Source organism: Scyliorhinus torazame, chromosome 15, assembly GCF_047496885.1.
Source record: "Scyliorhinus torazame isolate Kashiwa2021f chromosome 15, sScyTor2.1, whole genome shotgun sequence".
NCBI classification, from domain to species: Eukaryota; Metazoa; Chordata; class Chondrichthyes; order Carcharhiniformes; family Scyliorhinidae; genus Scyliorhinus; species Scyliorhinus torazame.
The window spans coordinates 125381637-125402671 of record NC_092721.1 but is presented as its reverse complement, the minus strand read 5'-3'; the positions used below and the strand labels follow the sequence as shown (position 1 = coordinate 125402671).

Sequence of the window (21035 nt, the reverse complement as noted above, 5' to 3'; positions counted from 1 at the left end):
GCAGAGACTGGGACATGGACTGCAGAGACTGGGCCATGGCTTGCTGAGGCTGGGCCATGGCGTTGAGCGCCTCTGCCATCTGCCGCTGGCGCTGGCTCATGGCCTCCTGTGAGAGGGCAGCCATGTCCTGGGCCACAGACGCCGCCTGCACGGAAAGCCCCAGGCCTCGCAAACCGTTCCCCATGTCTGACACCGTCGCACCCATTGCCTCCACCGCGGACGCCACCCGTGCGGTGTCAGCCTGGGTGGCACGCATGACCGGCACCACTCCCAGCTCCTGGACGCAGGTGGACTCCTCCACCTGTGACTGCAGCCGCCGCAAGCCGGCCGTCACCCTCTTCACTCGTCTCTGGTTTGGTGGTTGCATCGGACCTATGGGTGGGTGTGGTAACTCCAGGAACCCGGGATCCATCTGGGCGGCAGATGTTCGCTTGGGCTGGGCTGCCCTCTGACCGCCCGGCCCCTCTGCTGCTCCTACCTCCACCTGCTGTACCGGGACGGCTGTGTTGTGCGCACCAGTGAGTGTACCAGACGCCTCATCACTAAAGTGCCCAACCAAGGTGAGCGTCTCTGCGATGGTGGAGGGTGTTGGTGACAGCAGTGGCGTTGTGTCGTGCGCATCGTCCCACTCTGAGTCCATGGCACTTTGGGGTGGCAGCTCGTCTCCGCCCATCCAACCTGTGTCACTGTCCTGTATTTCAGTTTCCTGGGTAGTGGTATCCTGGGTAGGGGTGTCCTGGGTAGTGGTGTCCTGGGTAGTGGTTTCGTGGCTTGGCTGTGACGGGGGCCTGTGGCTGCCCCTCTCGTCGCTGGGTGGCACATGCCTGCGTCGTCGCACCCCGCACGAGACGGGGGCGTCGTCTCCCTGTTGCTCCAGGTCTCTCCATCTCCAGTGGTCTCCGAGGGACATCGTGCGGGCATCGCATGCCAGAGGGTCCGGGTCTCTCCATCTCCAGTGGTCTCCGAGGGGCATCCTGCGGGCGTCGCATGCCAGAGGGTCCGGGTCTCTCCATCTCCAGTGGTCTCCGAGGGGCATCCTGCGGGCGTCGCATGCCAGAGGGTCCGGGTATCTCCGTCCCCCATGGTCTCCAAGGGGCATCATGCGGGCGGTCTGCATCTGCGGGGATGGGTGCCTCGACGTTTGCTCCAGCGATACACAATGAAGCATGCATGGTTAGACACGCAGGCAGTGATCAGGTGATATGGGGGAGGGGGGATATGGGACGGGCTGTCGGTGGCTCACTTGCTGGTGGGCCCCCGACCTCTGCATCAGCAACCTCCCGGTCCTCAGGTCCGCCAGCCAGTTCCAGGGCCCTTCCCTCATGTTCGGTCAGTGGCCTCTCATCAGCGGGGCCTCCTCCAGTCCTCACATGCTCCCTGGTGTTGTGTGCGCGTTTCTCCTGTGGGGGGGGGGGGCAGGGGTAGAAGGCAACAGTGTTAGACAGGTATATGAATGCACGCCATCGATTGCGCGTGTATTGCAGAGGTTAAGGTTAGGGCTGGATTCACTTGGGGAAATAGGGGATGGCGGATATGGGGGAGGGGGGATATGGGGGATATGGGGAGGGGGGATATGGGTGATATGGGGAGGGGGATATGGGGGTATGGGGGATATGGGGAGGGGGTATGGGGTGGGGGGATATGGGGGAGGGGGGATATGGGGAGGGGGGATATGGGGCAGGGGGGATATGGGGAGGGGATATGGGGGAGGGGGGATATGGGGGATATGAGGGAGGGGGATATGGGGAGGGGGGATATGGGGGAGGGGGGATATGGGGGAGGGCGGATATGGGGGAGGGGGGATATGGGGAGGGGGATATGGGGAGGGGGGATATGGGGAGGGGGGATATGGGGGAGGGGGGATATGGGTGATATGGGGAGGGGGATATGGGGTGGGGGGATATGGGGGAGGGGGGATATGGGGAGGGGGATATGGGGGAGGGGGGATATGGGGGATATGAGGGAGGGAGGATATGGGGAGGGGGGATATGGGGAAGGGGGGATATGGGGGATATAGGGGAGGGCGGATATGGGGGAGGGGGGATATGGGGGGATATGGGGGAGGAGTGATATGGAGGAGGGGGATATGGGGAGGGGGGATATGGGGGATATGGGGGAGGGGGATATGGGGGGGCATATGGGGATATGGGGGAGGGGGGATATGGGGGATTTGGGGGAGGGGGGATATGGGGAGGGGGGATATGGGGATGGGGAAATGGGGAGGGGGATATGGGCGATATGGGGAGGGGGGATATGGGGGGAGATATGGGGAGGGGGGATATGGGGATATGGGGGAGGGGGGATATGGGGGAGGGGGGATATGGGGGAGGAGGATATGGGGGAGTGGGGATATGGGGGATATGGGGGAGGGGGGATATGGGGGATATGGATATCGGGCAGGGGGGGAGGCTCACCCTGCTTGCTCTGACGAGGTTGTTCACCTTCTTGTGGCACTGGGTGCCTGTCCGTGGTGTCAGGGCCACAGCGGTGACGGCCTCTGCCACCTCCCTCCACAGACGCCGGCTGTGGCGTGGGGCGACTCTGCGGCCGTGCCCGGGATACAGGGTCCCCCTCCTCTGCTCCACTGCGTCCAGGAGCGCCTCAATGTCAGGAGACTGGAACCTTGGGGCTGATCGGCGGCCAGCCATCCAGTCGGGTGTTCTGGTCGGGTGGGGGGAGCAGTGCGTCCTTAATGAGCCGTCATGCCGTGCGGCGTGTATGACGCCTCACGGTGTGAACCACGTGAGCCAGCGCGGATAGCGTCACATCGCTGCTAGCCCATTCCGGGCCGGAGACTTTGCGACGTTTTTGGCGGCGTGATGCAGGTGGGATTTGCGCCGTTTTTGCCGCCGGTCGGCGGACTTTGCGCCGATAACGGAGAATTTCGCCCCTGGTCTTTTTGATCAGAGCAAGGCAGCACAGTCCCACTTGAACATATCAAGTGCCAAGAAGTCTCTTTCTTTTCCTCTTTTGTTCTGTCCTCATTGTTGCCACGCGTGCCCCTTGTCCAGGCCGTTTGACTGCACAAATTTGTTCACCGCCACCGGGGTGTTAAAGTAATGCTCCTTGTTCTGGAACGTGACCCAGAGCCTGGCTGGGAACAGCATTCTGAATCTTGCCCCGTTCTTATGCAGGGCCGATTTTGCCTGATTAAAGTCCGCCCATAGATCCAGATCAAGATTCTATGTTCTTCCCAAGTACTCGCCTTCATCTCTCTCGACCACCTCAGGATCCTCTCACGATCATGGTATTGATATAGCTTCGCGATGACCGCCCTTGATTGTTCTCCCGCCTTGTGTTTCGGCCTGAGTGATCTGTGCGCTCTGTTGATCTCTGGGGGATTGGGGAAGCAGTCGTTCCCGCCTAGGTTGCCAAACTTTTTTGTGATGTAGCCCGTCGGGTCCCTGCCCTCAATACCCTCTGGCAGGCCCACAATTCGAATGTTCTGGCATTGGGACCTATTCTCTTGGTCCTCGACTTTTCCTTTTAAGCTCCCCTGGGTCGCTAGGTGAGTCTCCAGGTGGTGGAGGGGGTGCATGCTGATGCTCCGGTTGTCGGCCTCACTCTCTCTTGGGTGGCAGGGACCCCTTCGCCTCGTGGGTCCACAGCTCATCCGCCTGCTTCTTGTGGCCTTTTCCACCTCTTCTGCCGTCTGTTCGACCCCTCGAGTTCCCGTTCTATTCTGGTTCTAGTCTATCCTTTTCGGTTGAGGCTGAGTTGCTTTCGAATTTTGGGGGAAGGTTCACCTAAAAGTGCCTATTTGGTTCTGGTCTGGAGGAGAGCCACCTGATGTGTGCTGGTCAGCACATCACCATCACTGGACGCCCAATAGGCTACTTAAAATAAATAATAAGGGCAAAATACTGTTGATGCTGAAATACAAGCATAAAGTGCCAGAAAAACAAACATAAAGTGCCAGAAAAACTCAACGGGACTGGCAGAATCTGTGGAAAGAGGAAGAGAGCTAACGTTGTGAGTCCAATGACTCTTCTTTGGAACCCTCAATTAATGAACATACGCTTGGCTAATTTTGATGTCTATAAACATATAAATATATATTTAAATGTTTCCGGCTGATTAGACGTTAAATAATTCTAATATTGATGAAAAGTTTCACATTACCAGTCGATGCTCCTATTGCACCAATGATTACAGATGGAATAGCCAGTATTAAAGTGCTGAAAGCAGCCACAATGGAGAGTATTTGTGCTTGAGCAGCTGTGGAGGAAGAAAGCACTCTCTGAAAATATGCCTGCCAAGGAATTCCTCCTAAAATCTGGGGGAAAAAATGGCTGTTTAGGCTTCACTTATGACACTGCTTCATACTACATTCTGTGGGTCCATGATATAGAAATATATCTATTTTATTAATTTGAAAATAAGGATGGTATTTATATGACACATGATTTTGGTGTCTTGATTTAAAGACGATTCTATGGCCAGAATTTTACAGTCCCCCTGACAGTTTCTGTGATGGGGCGAGAACATCAAATTACATGGTTGGGATTCCCTCCAGGATCCCACCTTCCTTGACCCAGATGCAATTTCATAGTAAGGCAGACAGGGCCTCGGACAGGAAATTTGCCCATTCCCCAATTAAGGCCCTTAATACTTAAGAGCCTTTTCCCGCCCAACCTCAAGTTTTAGGCTGGTGAGTGCTTGTCAGACCAGGGTGCCAAACTGAAAAAGTTAAAATTTTCCATCTGCAGTGGGAAGTGTTTGTGGGCGGGTGGGCCACACTGGTCCTCAATCTGAAGGCCCCTGCAGATTTGGGGCACTATTGTCTCTATGACCTGGGAGCTACAGCCCTCCAGCCCCTCTCCTGGCTACCCACTGACACTGAGAAGGTATGTGTGTGAGTTCTAGAACCTCGTGGAGGATGGATAATGTCATGCCAGGTTTTAACTCCATGGCTCAAACAAAGAACATGTAATAATTTATATTGCTGGAAATTGTTATTCTATCAGTGTAACATTGACTGTAATTCTGCAAATTCAGCAGATGTCCCCACTATGGCTGAAGGTGGATAGCTATCAAACTTCAGCGGGTGAGGGTGGGGTACTTGGGACTGAATTGTCCTAGTAGCAGCCAAAAAGGCAGGTCTCAGCAAAGGCAGATGAGCTGCTGAGGATAGGCAGCACTGAATCCATAGGGGCAGCCATTGTCACAAGGGTGGCACTCCATGGGCTAAAGAGTGGCCAAAAAGGAGGCCCTATCTGTACCCCTCACACCGTCTCAATAGAGCCTGCTGGGTGGCCACCAGGTTAACCTTATAATCTCCCCATTTGATGCTGGACGTCCCCACCCACTGGTAAAATGCCAGTGGAAGCAGAAAAACACTGCTAATTGGCCATGTAAGTGACTCAATTAGACACTGGGTGACCTGTCTGGCACCTTTCCTGCCTCTGACAATATGGAATGGCAATGGGAAGTGTTTGGACTTGCCACTCAATGTTTACCTGCACCATTTTTCTTGCCATCTAGCCTGTACCCAAAGGGCGGCTTGAAAGAAGGTATAACAAGTGGATGTTAATAGAATCTCTACTGCAGATGGGAGGAGGTGATTTGGTCAGTTGCCTTGAGGAGGTCTTACAACCAACAAAGATTGATCATCTGTGGTTGTTTGTATGATTATTTCTTGGAACACTATTGCTGTATTATCACGTTGTAGTGTTTCATAAAGTATTGTGTGGTAGTGGTGATTTTGAATCAGTCTTGAAGATACATTAAAATCTTTTGGATATTGCTAAAAAGAGAGATGTTGCTGAAGCTTGTCTTCTTACAGCTTGGGTCACTGTCTGTGCGGAGTCTTCACATTCTCCCCATGTGTGCATGGGTTTCCTCCGGGTGCTCCGGTTTCCTCCCACAGTCCAAAGATGAGCAGGTTAGGTGGATTGGCCATGATAAATTGCCCTTAGTGTCCAAAATTGCCCTTAGTGTTGGGTGGGGTTACTGGGTTATGGGGATAGGGTGGAGGTGTTGACCTTGGGTGGGGTGCTCTTTCCAAGAGCTGGTGCAGACTCAATGGGCCAAATAGCCTCCTTCTGCACTGTAAATTCTATGATACTATGATACACTGAACAGGACAAATGGAAGAATGCCAAATTTCTAACGATCACAACAGAAATGGTGACGGTTGGTTAGCACGACAACTATGATTGGCTGGGGTGTTGCCATGGAGAAAGCAATGGGGAACTATTGACTTTTGCAAGCTCCTAGGTAATTTTTTTAAAGTGCAAGACTTGAACATATTCCTTTGTTTGCAGAGAACGGTCCCTGCAAATAAATGTATGTCACTTCCAGATATGTTACGAGTTTGACTGACTAGCTTAAACTAGCTGTTAGTGTAGTTATCAGTACACTCAGCAAGTGCTGGTCAATCGTGGCATCACATCTACCAGTAGATATCTGATTTTGAATTTTGCGATCGTGGGCTGATTGAATACGACCAGTGTTACAGAAGTCTGAAGGGAGGTACGGTAAAGTCGGCATAGTCCCAGATGACCACAGGCTGCTCTCCCCTTTGAGGGGAGAGCTGACTGGTGGTGATTCAACCTGAGGATCATCACAGCTCAGGCGAGGGGCAAGGTTGAGAAGGCAGGACCTTCATGATTAACCTCAGCTGGTACGGGAATTGAACCCGTATTGCTGGCCTTGTTTTGCATTGCAAACCAGCTGTCTAGCCAAGTGAGTTAAACCTGAAGGAACATATGGCTGATGTACCTGGAATCACACCAGCACTGAAATTTGTACACGTTTCTCAATTGTGTGGTTGGCAGAACATCTTTTTGAACCGACAACAGCATCCTGTTGCTGGAAAATAACATTTACATTGCCACTGCAGAGTGGCAGCATGAAACAATTTCCTTGACCTGTTGTCCAAAGTGATCAGTCATCTCAAATTACCCTCGAAAGGCAAAGAATCTCAAAAATGTAAACAACAGGTTATGGAAGTGGTTTGGCTCTGTTACTATGCAGTGGCTAGACAAATGGCATTTTCTATTAAAATGATACTGCCATTAGTCCAAAAAGATGTTCTTCCCACCACACAATTGCGGAGCATCATTTATGAATTTCAGTGCTCGTGTGTGATTTCAGGTACAGAGGCCATAACTCCGAGAGGTTGGCTGATCGAATCAAATAACATATTCCTTTGATTGTTCGCTGTATGCAACCACCCTGTGCTTGCAAAACCCAAAACAAAACATCTACAGCTAGTTGTGATTCTGTAATTGGGCAACACTTGCTGAACAATCCAGAGTGTGCTAATAGCTACACTAACAATCAATTTAAAGTAGTCAGTCATGCTCATAACATGGCATATTCATGCTTATTATAAGCAACATACATTCATATTAAAGGACCTGTTCTTCTTGAAAGCACAAGGAATAAGTTCAAGTCTTGTGCCTTTTAAAATTATCTGGGATCTTGGGGAGCCTTTGGTTTCCCCATTGTTTTCACCATGACAAAACCTTGGCCAATCAGAATTTACTGCCAATCAATCAACATCCTTTTGTCTTGTAGTACAAATTGTTGTAATTGACTGAAATTTGCAATTCTTGCATTTGTCCTGTTGAGTGCAGATGAAAAGCTTCAGTAATATGTCACTTTTTCATCAATATTCAAGTTTTGTAAAATCTTAAAGGAAGAACATGTGTGCATAGTTTGTTTTTTAAATCCCCGACAAAAAGAATCACATGCCCGCAGGCTCCCGGTGTGTGATCTTGCAGGTGGGAAGAAAGAATTCTAAAATGCAGTTTGCAACACTTTCAATTGAATGTTACCAAGTTTGACTGGCTAAGTTTATCAACGGAGAGTTGAGAAATTAAGGACCCTTTTCACTGAATCTGAGAAGACTGCAGGATGATCTGATAAAGGTTTTCTAGTGTGTGAAGGGCTACAATAAACTAAATAGTAATAGATTTCTTCCCTTGACACTTCAATAAAGGACATACATTTTATCACAAAGAGTTGGAAGACCAAAGCCATTGTTTTTGGTCCTTGCCACAACTATGATTGCCTGGCCATGTATTACACCCCCTGATTCCAACCATCAATCCTAATGATTCCCTGGACACTGTCAACCTCAATGTCTTTGATCTTTATTGAGCTACTGATCCATCTTTTCTTCAGCACCAAGATTGTCTTTTCCACTCGTCCTTTAGCAAATCTGCCACTGCAACCCTTATTTAAGCATTTAGAAATTCCAGACTCAACTATATCAATGTTTTTCTGGCTAACCACTAATTTCACTTTCTGTGGACATCAGCTCATCCAAAAGTCAATTGTTAGTTTCCTAACATTCACCAAGCCTGGTTCATCATGCTGGCTGATTCTCAAATTTGAAATTCTCATTGTTATGTTCAAATCCTTCCAAGGTCTCTCTCCTCCTTTTCTATGAAATCTTATATACCCCTCCTAGGCTTCTGCACTCAATATGCTTTCTTACACATAAGACATAGGAGCGGAAGTAAGGCCATTCGGCCCATCGAGTCCACTCCACCATTCAATCATGGCTGATTTCAACTCCATTTACCCGCTCTCTCTCCATAGCCCTTAATTCCTCGAGAAATCAAGAATTTATCAACTTCTGTCTTAAAGACACTCAACGTCCTGGCCTCCACCGCCCTCTGTGACAATGAATTCCACAGACCCACCACTCTCTGGCTGAAGAAATTTCTCCTCATCTCTGTTCTAAAGTGACTCCCTTTTATTCTAAGGCTGTGCCCCCGGGTCCTAGTCTCCCCTGCTAATGGAAACAACTTCCCTACATCCACCCTATCTAAGCCATTCATTATCTTGTAAGTTTCTATTAGATCTCCCCTCAACCGCCTAAACTCCAATGAATATAATCCCAGGATCCTCAGACGTTCATCGTATGTTAGGCCTACCATTCCTGGGATCATCCGTGTGAATCTCCGCTGGACCCGCTCCAGTGCCAGTATGTCCTTCCTGAGGTGTGGGGCCCAAAATTGCTCACAGTATTCTAAATGGGGCCTAACTAATGCCTTCTAAAGCTTCAGAAGTACATCCTGCTTTTATATTCCAAGCCTCTTGAGATGAATGACAACATTGCATTTGCTTTCTTAATTACGGACTCAACCTGCAAGTTTACCTTTAGAGAATCCTGGACTAGGACTCCCAAGTCCCTTTGCACTTCAGTATTATGAATTTTGTCACCGTTTAGAAAATAGTCCATGCCTCTATTCTTTTTTCCAAAGTGCAAGACCTCGCACTTGCCCACGTTGAATTTCATAAGCCATTTCTTGGATCACTCTCCTAAACTGTCTAAATCTTTCTGCAGCCTCCCCACCTCCTCCATACTACCTGCCCCTCCACCCATCTTTGTATCATCGGCAAACTTAGCCAGAATGCCCCCATCCCTAATTTTCTCACCCCAATATCTTTGCCCATGCCTTTAGATGACTATGCTCTAAAGCTTTGGAATTTACTCCCTAAATCTTTCCGCCTATACCACTATTTCCTCCTTTGAGAGGCTCCTTATATTGTACCTCCTAATATCTCCTCATGATGCTTGATAAACTTTGATTACATTCCAGTGAAGTGCCTTGGGACAGTAAGATGCTATATAAATACCAGTTTTTGTCATCAAGAATGGTGGCTTGGCAGCACAGTGGTTAGTACTTTTGCTTGACAGCACCGGGGAACCAGGTTCGAATCCCGGCTTGGGTCACTGCCTGTGCGGAGTCTGCACGTTCTCCCCGTGTCTGCATGGGTTTCCTTCGGGAGCTCCGGTTTCCTCCCACAAGTTCCAAAAGACAAGCTTGTTGGGTTAATTTGACATGCTGAATTCTCCCTCAATGTATCCAAACAGGCGCCGTAGTGTGGCGACTGGAGGATTTTCATAGTAACTTCATTGCAGTGTTAATGTAAGCCTATTTCTAACACTAATAAAGATTATTTTTTTGATTATTTTCATTGCTGTTGTTGAGTAAGATCTCTTAGCCACTCAGCCAGTGAAAGTAGAGTGGTAGCTCACATGAAGGGCGGGATTCTCCATTGCCTGACGCCGATATCGTAATTGGCGATTGGGCGGAGAATCGACTCGGACTCCAAATCGGGGACGCCACCAGTTTGACTCTGGTTAGCCATGCTCCACCCTCTCGGAAATGGCATAATTGCATCACGTGCCGCGTGCCAGGAGGCAACGGCGTTGGCGTGTCATCAGCCAGCCCTCCTGCGATGCTCCGCCCCCAATTTGCGAGTTCCCGACCGCGTGGGACACCTGTGGTCTCAGCGGTCGGGAAGCCAGTGTGGCAGCTGCGGACTGTGTCCAGCGCCGCCACACTCGGCCAGGATCCGTGCCACTGGCCAGTGGGCTTCCGCGAGGGCTGGGGGGACTGGTGGGGGGTGGCCTGTGGGGTCACGGATTGAGGATCGGGTCCACACACGGCCAGCGCCATGTTGCATGGCACGACTGCTGCAGGTCAGCAGCCGTGTGCATGCGCAGCCACCGCCATTCTCCGACCGTTTTCGGCGCGGGAGCCGTGAGTTTCACCTGGCGCTGCTGCTAGCCCCTCATCTGTCCCGGAATTGGTGAGGGGTCGGCGCCCATTTTTTCATCGCAAACCTCCCATGAATTCTCCATTTGAGCAAGCACTTAGCCGCTGAAACGGAGAATCCAGCCCAAAGACTCAGTCTCAATCCCATAAAACAGGCCATTTGGTAGGCTGCTGGTGTTTGAAAGCGGTAGTTTAGTGGCACCTAGCTCAATTTGTTGTTCCTCCATGGTGGGATGGCCCACAGCCTGGGAATTTCTCTCAGCAGACCAATGTGACATTGAGGAGATGGTACAAGTTGCACAGGTTTTCCGCCTTCCATCCACTCTATAAAGGATTAAAATCAGAAGCATACATGATGCCGAAATAATAACAACGTCACATCACACGACTGAGTAACAGAGGTCTGGAAGGAGGAGAAGTTTCAACCTTGCATAGAATTCCCAATATGTGCAAAATAATAATAATCTTTATTGTCACAAGTAGCCTTATATTGCAATGAAGTTACTGTGAAAAGTCCCTAGTCACCACATTCCGGCAGCTGTTCAGGTACACAGAGGGAGAATTCAGAATGTCCACATTACCTAACACTACGTCTTTCGGGACTTCTGGGAGGAAACCAGAGCACCCGGAGGAAACCCATGCAGACAGTGACCCAGCCGGGAATCGAACCTGGGACCCTGGTGCTGTGAAGCCACAGTGCGAACCACTGTGCTACCATTCTGCCCTAAGAGCTGCAAATAAAGAGTAATGGTTTTAAGAAATTGTAGTATTGAGCAGCTTACTTTGGAAGATTATACAAGCCTCAAAGAAGCATGTCTACACCCTTACCACACAACAAAATATAGTGACAGTGGACAGAAAGTAAAAAACCCAGAAAACATTAAGAAGACCCTACACCACAGCCCCAACTGTGGAACTGCTGGCGGAAAGGAAAAAGCTGCAGATGGAATTTGACCTGCTCGCCACATGGAAGGCAGTCCACCAGCTCCACCAGGCATGGTGGCCGTTTTACATGGAGACAAGGCCAGCCGCATGCTGGCTCACCAATTGAGAAAACAGGTGGCCATGTAAAAGGTAGCACAAGTTAGGGAGACAAACGGTAGGATGGTAGCAGACGCAAACAAGGTCAATAAGGCTTTTACAAACTTTTACCGAAGGCTATACACCTCCCGGTCCCCGGCGGAGGTCTCGGGGACGGAACAGTCTCTTGACAAACTGGGTATACTGGTGGTGGAGGAGGACAGGAAACAAATACTGGAAGCACAGCTAGGGCTGGGTGAAATCATGGAGTGCATCAACTCCATGAGTCAGGGTAAGCTCCAGGCTTCTTCTGGACTTTCGCAAAAAATTCTCAGCTGACCCCCACCTGCCGGGGATGTTCAATGACTCACTGTCAAAGGGAGCCCTGCTACCCATGCTGGCCCAGGTCTCGATCACATTGATATCCAAAAAGGACAAAGATCCGATAGACTGCGGAACATACAGGTCCATCTCTCTCTTAAATACTGATGCGAAAGACTTTGCAAAAGCTCTAGCGAAGCGACTGGAGAGGTGCCTGCCAGAGGTGATTGCGAAAGATCAGATCGGGGTTGTGAAGTGCAGACAGCTAACAGCGAACTTCAGGCACCTGCTGAATGTAATAATGACCCCATCCAGGGAGAAGATACCAGAGGTGATTGACTCTCTGGATGCTGAGAAAGCCTTCGATCAAGTAGAATGGAGGTACCGCATGGAGGTGCTTGAATGGTTTGGGTTCACCATGTGGGTGAAACCCCTGTACAGTGCTCCTATGGCAAGCAGACAGACAAACTTTGAATACTTCCGGCTGGACAGGGTAAAAAGGTATGGATGCCCACTAGCCCTGCTCCTGTTCACACTGGCTATCGCCCTTAGATCGGCGGATTGGTGGACGGGCTTTCAGGGAGGGTGCAGAGAGCATAGAGTCTCACTCTAAACAAATGACGTACTAATCTACATATCAAACCCCCTAGCCAGTATGGGAAAGATAGCCAAACTCCTTAGGGAGTTCGGCACCTTCTCAGGTTACAAACTCAACCTGGGGAAGGACAAAATATTCCCGGTAAACCCCCGAGAGGAAGGAACGGAGCTGGAAGAACTGCCGTTTGAAGTAACCCAGACCAAGTTCAGGCAACTAGGCATCCAAGTGGCCCACACCTGGAAGAGGCTCCACACCAGAAACCCATCCAGCCTGGTGGAGGAGTGAAGAAGGGCCTGCAAAGATGTGACTCACTCCTGCTTTCACTGGCCAGAAGAGCTCAGACAGACAAAATGGATATGCTGCGTAACTTCCTCTTCACATTCAGATCATTCCTGATCTTCATCCCCAAACCCTTCTTCAACAGTGTCGACTGGTTAATCATGGCCTTTGTCTGGGGGGAAGAGTGCCGAAGGTATGTAAGTCTATTCTACAATGAGGGCAGCACGTGGGAGGCCTGGCCCTACCAAACTTTCTACTCTACCTCTTGTTAAGTTCTGTTGTCTTGCTGTGGCAATGATTCTCACAGAACTACTGGTGACTTACTTAGAATGATGCTTTATTGATGAACATGTGGAAGGGTAACATACAGAATACTACACAGACTAAGTTGCTCTGGAACTACCCGATGTGCGACTGTCCTGATGTATGCTTTACTACCAACTGATGAGCCTGCCACCTCACGTAACCAAGGTCTGACGCCACCAGCTGGTTGGAAGTCGCATTGCTACCTGCATACAATACTATTCACAGACATAGCACCACACCACTGGGCGGCCAACGTGGAGAGGGTGAGGGGGTGGCTAAGGGAGCTGGATGTGGACTGGGTCCGAATGGAAAGGCCTCCTGCAAGGGGACGTCTCACCAAGCCCTGGCGTCAGTGGCACTCCTGCACCCCCTCCCCCACACACACTTCAGGGGCCCAGTGGTAGTACCCACCCTAAGGACATGGAACCAGTTTAGGCACCACTTCAAAATTGGTGAGATATCCATGGGTGCCCCAATCTGCAACAACCACAGGTTCACACCAGCGCGGAAAGACGTTGTATTTGGGAAGTTGGAGGAGGACAGAGGGACGCTGACAGTAGAGGAATGCTCATAGACGACTGACTGGGGACACTGGGGAAACTTACAGAAAGGCGGCAACTCCCGCAATGGAATGAGCTCAGATACCTGCAGGTGCGTGACTTTCTCCGCAAGAAGGCAAAAACGTTCCCCCAGAGACCCGGATACGGAAAATAGCTGGGGAAGGAAGCGGGGTAGAAACAGGGGGGAGCAGAAAAAACGGAGGCATGGAAGGTCACCTAGAGGGCGGGAAGCTCGCGAGGAACAGAGAAAGAACGGGGAGGAGGGCTACCCACATGAGGGAACACAAACCCCTCCCACACAGAGAGAAACAAACAGACCCTCCCTTGATAACTAAAATTCAAGGGGGAATGGAACTTCCTTCCCCCCCACGGTGAAAAGGAGACAACTATATCTGTACATACGCAGGGTGAAGCTGGGAGAAAATCTGACCATCAAGCGGTAGGAGTCCCAGTAGGAACCTGTCAAAACACTGTAAAAATTAACACTACTGTAGACATGTAAATTAGTATTGGAGCCTCAGTCACGGTTATGTTGATAGCGAAGGGCTCATGTCTTGTTTCTATTTTTGTTTTATACCATTATCACTGTTGTAGTAGTGTCATATATATGCAAAACTCTGTTTTTCTAATTCTAAATTTAAAAAAAGAAGAGCCTACAGAGCCTACTGGCAAGTCAAAACATCCGCAAAAGGACAACATGAACAAATGTAAACTCACCACAGAGTCGGACCATCATGGGTGCAGCAGGTGCAAGCTAAGACACAGACCCGGACTCCAGAGGCAGTGAGATCAGACCTGAAGTAACAAGCTGCACCAGTGAAGCAGCAACAATTCCATGGCATGTCGAAGCACAAAACCCATGCTACAACTCCCTGAAAAATTTTGGGAGTGCTGAAAGCTTGCAGCAGCCTCAGAATTGGGACAACTAGAGAGAAGTGCACTGCTTCTGGCTTATACAAAAAAGATCAAAAAGACCAAGTCAGTACACTACTCTTTGCAGTCGGATCTATTGCTGATGATGCGATAGAAAGGCTGTGAGTTGATGAGACTTCATGCTTTTGATCCATATTTCAGTGCCGTGGAAACTTAATAATTGAACGGGCTAAATTCAGAACCCAAAGAGGAGAATCTTTATAGGCTGGCAGGGAACTGTGATAATGGAATCTTAAAGGACAAGTTGATTCATGACAGAATCATGGTAGGGGTTCCAGACAAATCATTATCAGATATTTTACAGATAAAGGAGGATTTAACACTACGAAAAGCAAAACAAATTGCAAGGCAAATGGAATTTGGAAAACAGAATTGGGTGTTAGGTCATGGAAAAGGAGAAGTCCTGTAAGGAAGATCAAGTTAGACCATTCAGTTTGTAGGCAAAGAGAGGCAGAACTGTCAGACAAAATGGGAAAAAGCATGCCAATTGCAATCTTGAAATTGCAATTCAGATAAGAATCTTTGGGTTGATGGGAACAATGCACACAAGCAAGAAGAATGTCCAGCAGGCAGTGGGGGTGGGAGGTAGTGGGCGGGGGGGGGGGGGGGGGTGCGGTTGCAAAGTACAACAACTGTAGAAAAGTAGGCCACTTCAAAATTGTCTGTCATTCAATAATGCTGACAATCTGTAATAAAAGGCATATCATTTTAAAACAGAGCTACATATAAGTAGTGGAAGAACCACAAACAATTGTAGTAACCCACCTAGAACAGATAAATGATTTTTCAGATGAAGTCAACTGTCTCAGAAAGATTACATTGGAACCCTCAACTGTCAAATTGCAGGGCCCTGGTGGGACTACATTGAAAGTTAAAGGCCAAGTCATGACAAAGCTGAAGGATAAAGATAGAGAAGTCCTCAAATCATGTCATTCAAAATCAAGACTGCTCTATACTAAGTCGCAAAGGCATGTTTAAAATTGAAGTTAATCTATAACGGAGATTAAGTTGCGGCTGAGAAATACAGCACTACTTTCAGATATGAATTTCCAAAATTGTTGACAGGACGAGAGAAATTAGACCGATTACTAACATTACCCTATTAGCTGATGCCAATTTGCCTCTGTACACCAAGGAAAGTCCCTCACCTCCTCTTGGACAAAGTTAAGGGTGAAATTGCGAAGATGCAGCAGCAAGAGGTTATTATTATGAGTATGATGAGTCCATACTGAGTTGTGTTAAAGAAACATAGGTTTATTTACAAGGCTATGTATAATACACCCAGTAGATCCCAACCGGGTCTTAACGGTCGGTGCCAATTGGACGCCTTATATACAATATAGATAGGGTTTACCCCGTCTCCTGAACAAGGGCGCTCATACTCTGCAAGGGACATGAGGAAGACAATCATCCCCACCCCATAGATCTTGTGCAATGGGTTACAACAATTATCTCACTGGTCACCTTGTCAACAAAAAAATGTTCAGGAATGATTAAGGACCCAAAGCCAAAAAGTTCGTTAAGAATCTGCATGGATTTAACTCAACTAAACAAATCAGTGGAACATGAAATCTACCCAGTGACCTTAGTGGATGGGAGTCTTGTCAAATTAGCCAAGAGTCAGCTATTTACCAAATTGGATGCAACCAGTGGATTTGACAGGTGCCTCTGAACAAGGAATCCAGATTGCTGACCAGATTGCTGGCTGGTTTAGCACAGTGGGCTAAACAGCTGGTTTGTAATGCAGAACAATGCCAACAGCGCGGGTTCAATTCCCGTACCAGCCTCCCCGAATCGGCGGCGGAATGTGGTGGCTAGGGGCTTGAAGCCTACTTGTGACAATAAGCAATTATTTTTATTGTATTTATTATGCCATTATTGCTTCAATAAATTTCCCTTTGAAAAAAGGCTGGATTCTCCTTTTCTGAGGCTAGGTGCTGGCATGAACGGAGAATCTGCGGGAGGTTCCCGACAGGAAAATTGATGTGAACCCCTCATCGATTCCAGTACCGGTGAGGAGCTAGCACCGGCACCTTGTGAAATTCCCGTGGATCGCGCCAGAAATGGCTAGAGAATGCCTGGGTCCCAGGCCGCCCTTGCGCAGGGCTGACACCCTGCACCGGTCTCGCTGTAAAACATGGTGCCGACCATGCGCTAACCCTGACAAGCCAACGGCAACCCCACAGCCCACTCCTTGGCCACCCCCCACCAGTCCCCCCCCAGTCCTAAAAGAAGCCCCCCCCCCAGCCAGCGGCAAGGATCCCGGGCAAGTGTGGCGGCACTGGACACTGTGCAGAGCCGGCACGCTGGGTTCCCAACTGCTGGAACCACACGTGGCCCGCGCCGACGGGAGCTCGGCCCATCGGAGGATCGCGGGTGGGCTGGTCGATGGAATGGCGCCGTCACGTTGATGCTGTTTTGAAGGGGGCAGAGCTTGGCGGACTGGCATCAAACTGGCGCCGGCCTTGATTCCAGAGTCGGAATCCATTCTCCTCCCGATCGCTGATCACAATTCTGGCGGGCTACGGAGAATCCAGCCCAAAGTGCTCATTCCAGAAATTATCCCGAGAACAATGGGCGAACTTCTCCCCCAACGGCGCAATGTCCGCCGACTGGCGCCAAAAACGGCGCCAATCAGACGGACATCGCGCCGGCCCAAAGGTGCGGAATGCTCCGCATCTTTGGGGGTCGAGCCCCAACATTGAGGGGCTAGGCCGACGCCGGAGGGATTTCCGCCCCGCCAGCTGGCGGAAATGGCGTTTGTTGCTCTGCTGCTGGCGGAAATGGCGTTTGGTGGCCCCGCATGTGTGGTGTTTTACAATGCGGAAATGCAGCGCATGCGCGGGAGCGTCAGCGGCCGCCGACAGTTTCCCGCGCATGCGCAGTGGGGAGAGTCTCTTCCGCCTCCGCCATGGTGGAGGCCATGGCAGAGGCGGAAGGGAAAGAGTGCCCCCACGGCACAAGCCCGCCCGCGGATCGGTGGGCCCCGATCGCGGGCCAGGCCACCGTGGGGGCACCCCCCGGGGTCAGATCTCCCCGCACCCCCCCCCCAGGACCCCGGAGCCCGCCCACGCCGCCTGGTCCCGCCGGTAAATACCAGCTTTGATTTACGCCGGCGGGACAGGCAATTTCTGGGCGGGACTTCGGCCCATCCGGGCCGGAGAATTGAGTGGGGTGTCCTGCCAACCGCGCGGCCCGATTCCCGCCCCCGCCCAATCTCCGGTACCGGAGACTTCAGCGGGGGCTGGGGCGGGATTCACGGCGGCCAACGGCCATTCTCCGACCCGGCGGGGGGTCGGAGAATGACACCCAATATCTCAAACTTTGGAAGGCATGGAAGGAGTAATGTGACATATGGGCGATATACTGGTAATGGCTCCATGAGACAAGAGCATGACTGCAGAGTTAGAGCAGTCCTGAGAGTCTGATACAAAGCAGGCCCAACACTGAATGAAAAATGTGAGTTGGTCAAGCCTGTGATCAAATTTCTAGGTCACATTGCACAAGCTACGGGAATCACAGTTAATCCACCAAAACAAAAATGATTAGAGAATTTCCACAACCCAAGAGCATAATTGAAGCCGATTCCTCGGGATGGTTAAGCAAGTAGGCAAGTTCCGACCAAATTTGGCATTGGTCAAAGAGCTTTTGAGACAGCTGTTGAAGACAGAGCCACCTGGACCAGCAAAATACTTTTGAAAAGATTAACCAGTTTTTAATCTTCTCTGAAATCTTGGCACATTACAACCCAGTGTTGCCGACCAGAGTTGGTATAAACACATTGTCTACTGGTCTCAAGGCAGTCCTATTACAAGTGCAGAAAAATGGCAAGCATACAGCAGTCTGTTATGCCTCAAGGTCGCGAACATAAACAGAACAAAGATGTGGCACAATTGTAAAGGAAGCATTGGCAAAACAAGTGCAGCAGCAAAACAAAGAATGTCTAAAAACTAGAATATTACCTGGACAGGTGGCCAGGGTATATCCCAGTAATCCGGTATTATGTCAATACTTTGAACAGGGCAAGCACCTCACTGTTATTGACAATCTACTTATCTTCAACAAGTGAATAGTTTATGCTGAGTGCATTTCTGCTTATACTCGTAAAAAACTTCACCAGGATGATTTAAGAACAGAAAAATGTCACACGAGAGCTCAGGATAAGTCTGATAGCCAAGCATTACTCAATCTATAATAAAAATGATCTTCAATTGTCCCACATGTGCAGTAAACAATCAAGAAGAAAAAGAACAACAATTCCCTCTACTTTTCCATCAAGGCAGAGGAATGTCTGGGAATGGACTTAATGGAATTTAAGGGGAAAACATTCCTAATTATCATTGATTCCTACTTATGATGGATGGAAGTGGCATAGCATCACTACTGAAACAGCCATTCAATCACTCAAAAGAATTTATGCAATAAAACAGATGATGTGTCAGACAAAGGTCAGACAAAGGTCTGCAATTTGCGAATGAGTTATTCCAAAATTGCACAAAGGAATATGGCTTTGTTTATGTAACCAGTTCACTTTGTTATCCTCAAGCAAATGAAAAGGCTGTGAGGGGGTAAAGACTTGCTGAAGAAAATCTAGCTTTTCTGAGCGATCAAACTTCAGCACTACAAAATGCTTTCTGACCATCATAGATATTAATGGGAAGGAGAGTGCGAACACAGCTTCCATCTGAAACGAAAACTTAAACCCAACATCACCATGAACGATCACAAGACGGTAAAGCACAATGTGAAACAAACAGGCTTGAAACCTTAACCATAGATGCAGAACATGTCAATCACCAGTGCTGAAGCCTGGGAGGGATTATGGGTCTGGGATCAACAGAGGGAAGGTATCAGCACTGGAAGAACTCCCCAACCAAGATCATACAGATCAGGGTATCATAAAGAAAAACCGTAGCGCCTTAATATCCATTGGAAAGAAAGTCAACAGAACATTAGATTAACTACTCAGATGCTGAAGAGAAGGAAGCAGTGGAATTTTCCATACCAGCGACTGAGTGCGGTGTCAGGTGGGTTTCATGGCACGTATCCTGCTGGCCGGTGAGTTGGGGAATTATGCCCGATTGCAAGCTCGGAAGCTTTTATTTATGCACCTGCAAGTCACATGGGGTGTCTGCCCTGCTGTTACCTAAATAGGGTCAAACGTCTGGGTAGCACATTTAACTAGCACCTGAAGACACACATTACTCTCAGCAGGCCAGCTGTGTACAGGTAACTCCACCGAAGAAAGATGCTGGGCTGGATTCTTGGCTGCCTGCTGTTGGTCGTGGAGTTGCCGATGTGGTGGAGACTCCAGCGTTGGGAAAAAATGCGATCGGTGCCCGCCACCAATCTATTTTCGATGCTCCGGTCCCCGCTGGCATCGGGATAGAGATTCACACCCCAAGAATATAGGTCTTAATCTAGGTCTTAATGACCCATTAGCATCCTGTTACCGGGCCGGGTACCATATTCTCCAGGCCCTCATGATTCTACAGTCCTGTGGGGCGGGAATCAGGTGGGTGAGAATTCATGCTGGTTCTGACATGGTGGACCTCGCGGTGGGTCAAGGGGATAACTCTTTAAGGGAGTTTCCCCAAAAGTCCACCTGAAGGCCACAATGCAAGACCCCCAAAAAACAAGATCTGACCCCTCACCAGACACTCTGCAATTAAAGAGACCTCACTAGAGACCCTCAAATAAAAAGGCCCCCCAAGATGACCCGATAAATAAAGAGACCCCCACAAAGAGCCTCCAAATAAAGAGCCCCCTCGCAAACCCCCGAAATAAATAGCCCCCCACAGAAACCCCATCATTAAAGAGACCCCCCCCCCCAAGCTCCTCAGTAATGAAACCCCTGCCTGGAAGTCACCCACCCCCCAGAGGAGGAACCCCTGTCTGGAAACTAGAGAAGTCCAGCCAGAGGCAATGACAAAACAATCACTACTTTGAAACTCACCTGGGCAATATACCTGCTGGCTCAGGCACAGGAAGCAGCACCTGTCAATTCCTGGAAAGAGAAAACCAGTCAGCAGGGTTTGAACCCCCTCAGATCTTTGATCTGCAAGCCATTCATTCATTTCCCTTTGATATTGAATTTACTAGGCTGTGATTGACAGCTTCCACACATACCCAGCTTTCAGAATTGTGCAATTCATCTCCCTTCATGGTAGAGTAACTTTGAAGTTGTCAGCTGTGAAACTAACTGCAACGTTTATAAACATCAAGCTTTAGTTGACAGCTCCTGGACCACTACAAACAGAGTTAAGTACTTTCTATTTGTTTCACAGCTGACCACTTCAAAGTCCCTCAACTGTGACGGGTCTCTGTGGGTGGTCTCTTTAATTAGAGGGTTTCTGGTGAGGGAGGCAGTGGGGGGAAGGGAGTTGGTCACCTCCATACTGGCGGGGTGGGGGACGACCCAGAAATTCCAGCAGGGGGCTGAATTATGCTGTGGCGGGGTAGAGGCTGAATTGCATTGCGATGGGCGGGGTGCCC

General features: G+C 49.6%; 1 protein-coding gene across 1 annotated transcript in view; it reads right to left on the bottom strand.

The window, feature by feature from the left end:
• LOC140391798 (high-affinity choline transporter 1-like) overlaps nucleotides 1–21035 on the bottom strand; it is a 267954-nt gene that overhangs the window by 24523 nt on the left and 222396 nt on the right. Inside the window, exon 7 of the mRNA XM_072476681.1 lies at nucleotides 4123–4276. Coding sequence (XP_072332782.1) covers nucleotides 4123–4276 — 154 coding nt within the window. The remainder of the gene's footprint in view (nucleotides 1–4122; nucleotides 4277–21035) is intronic.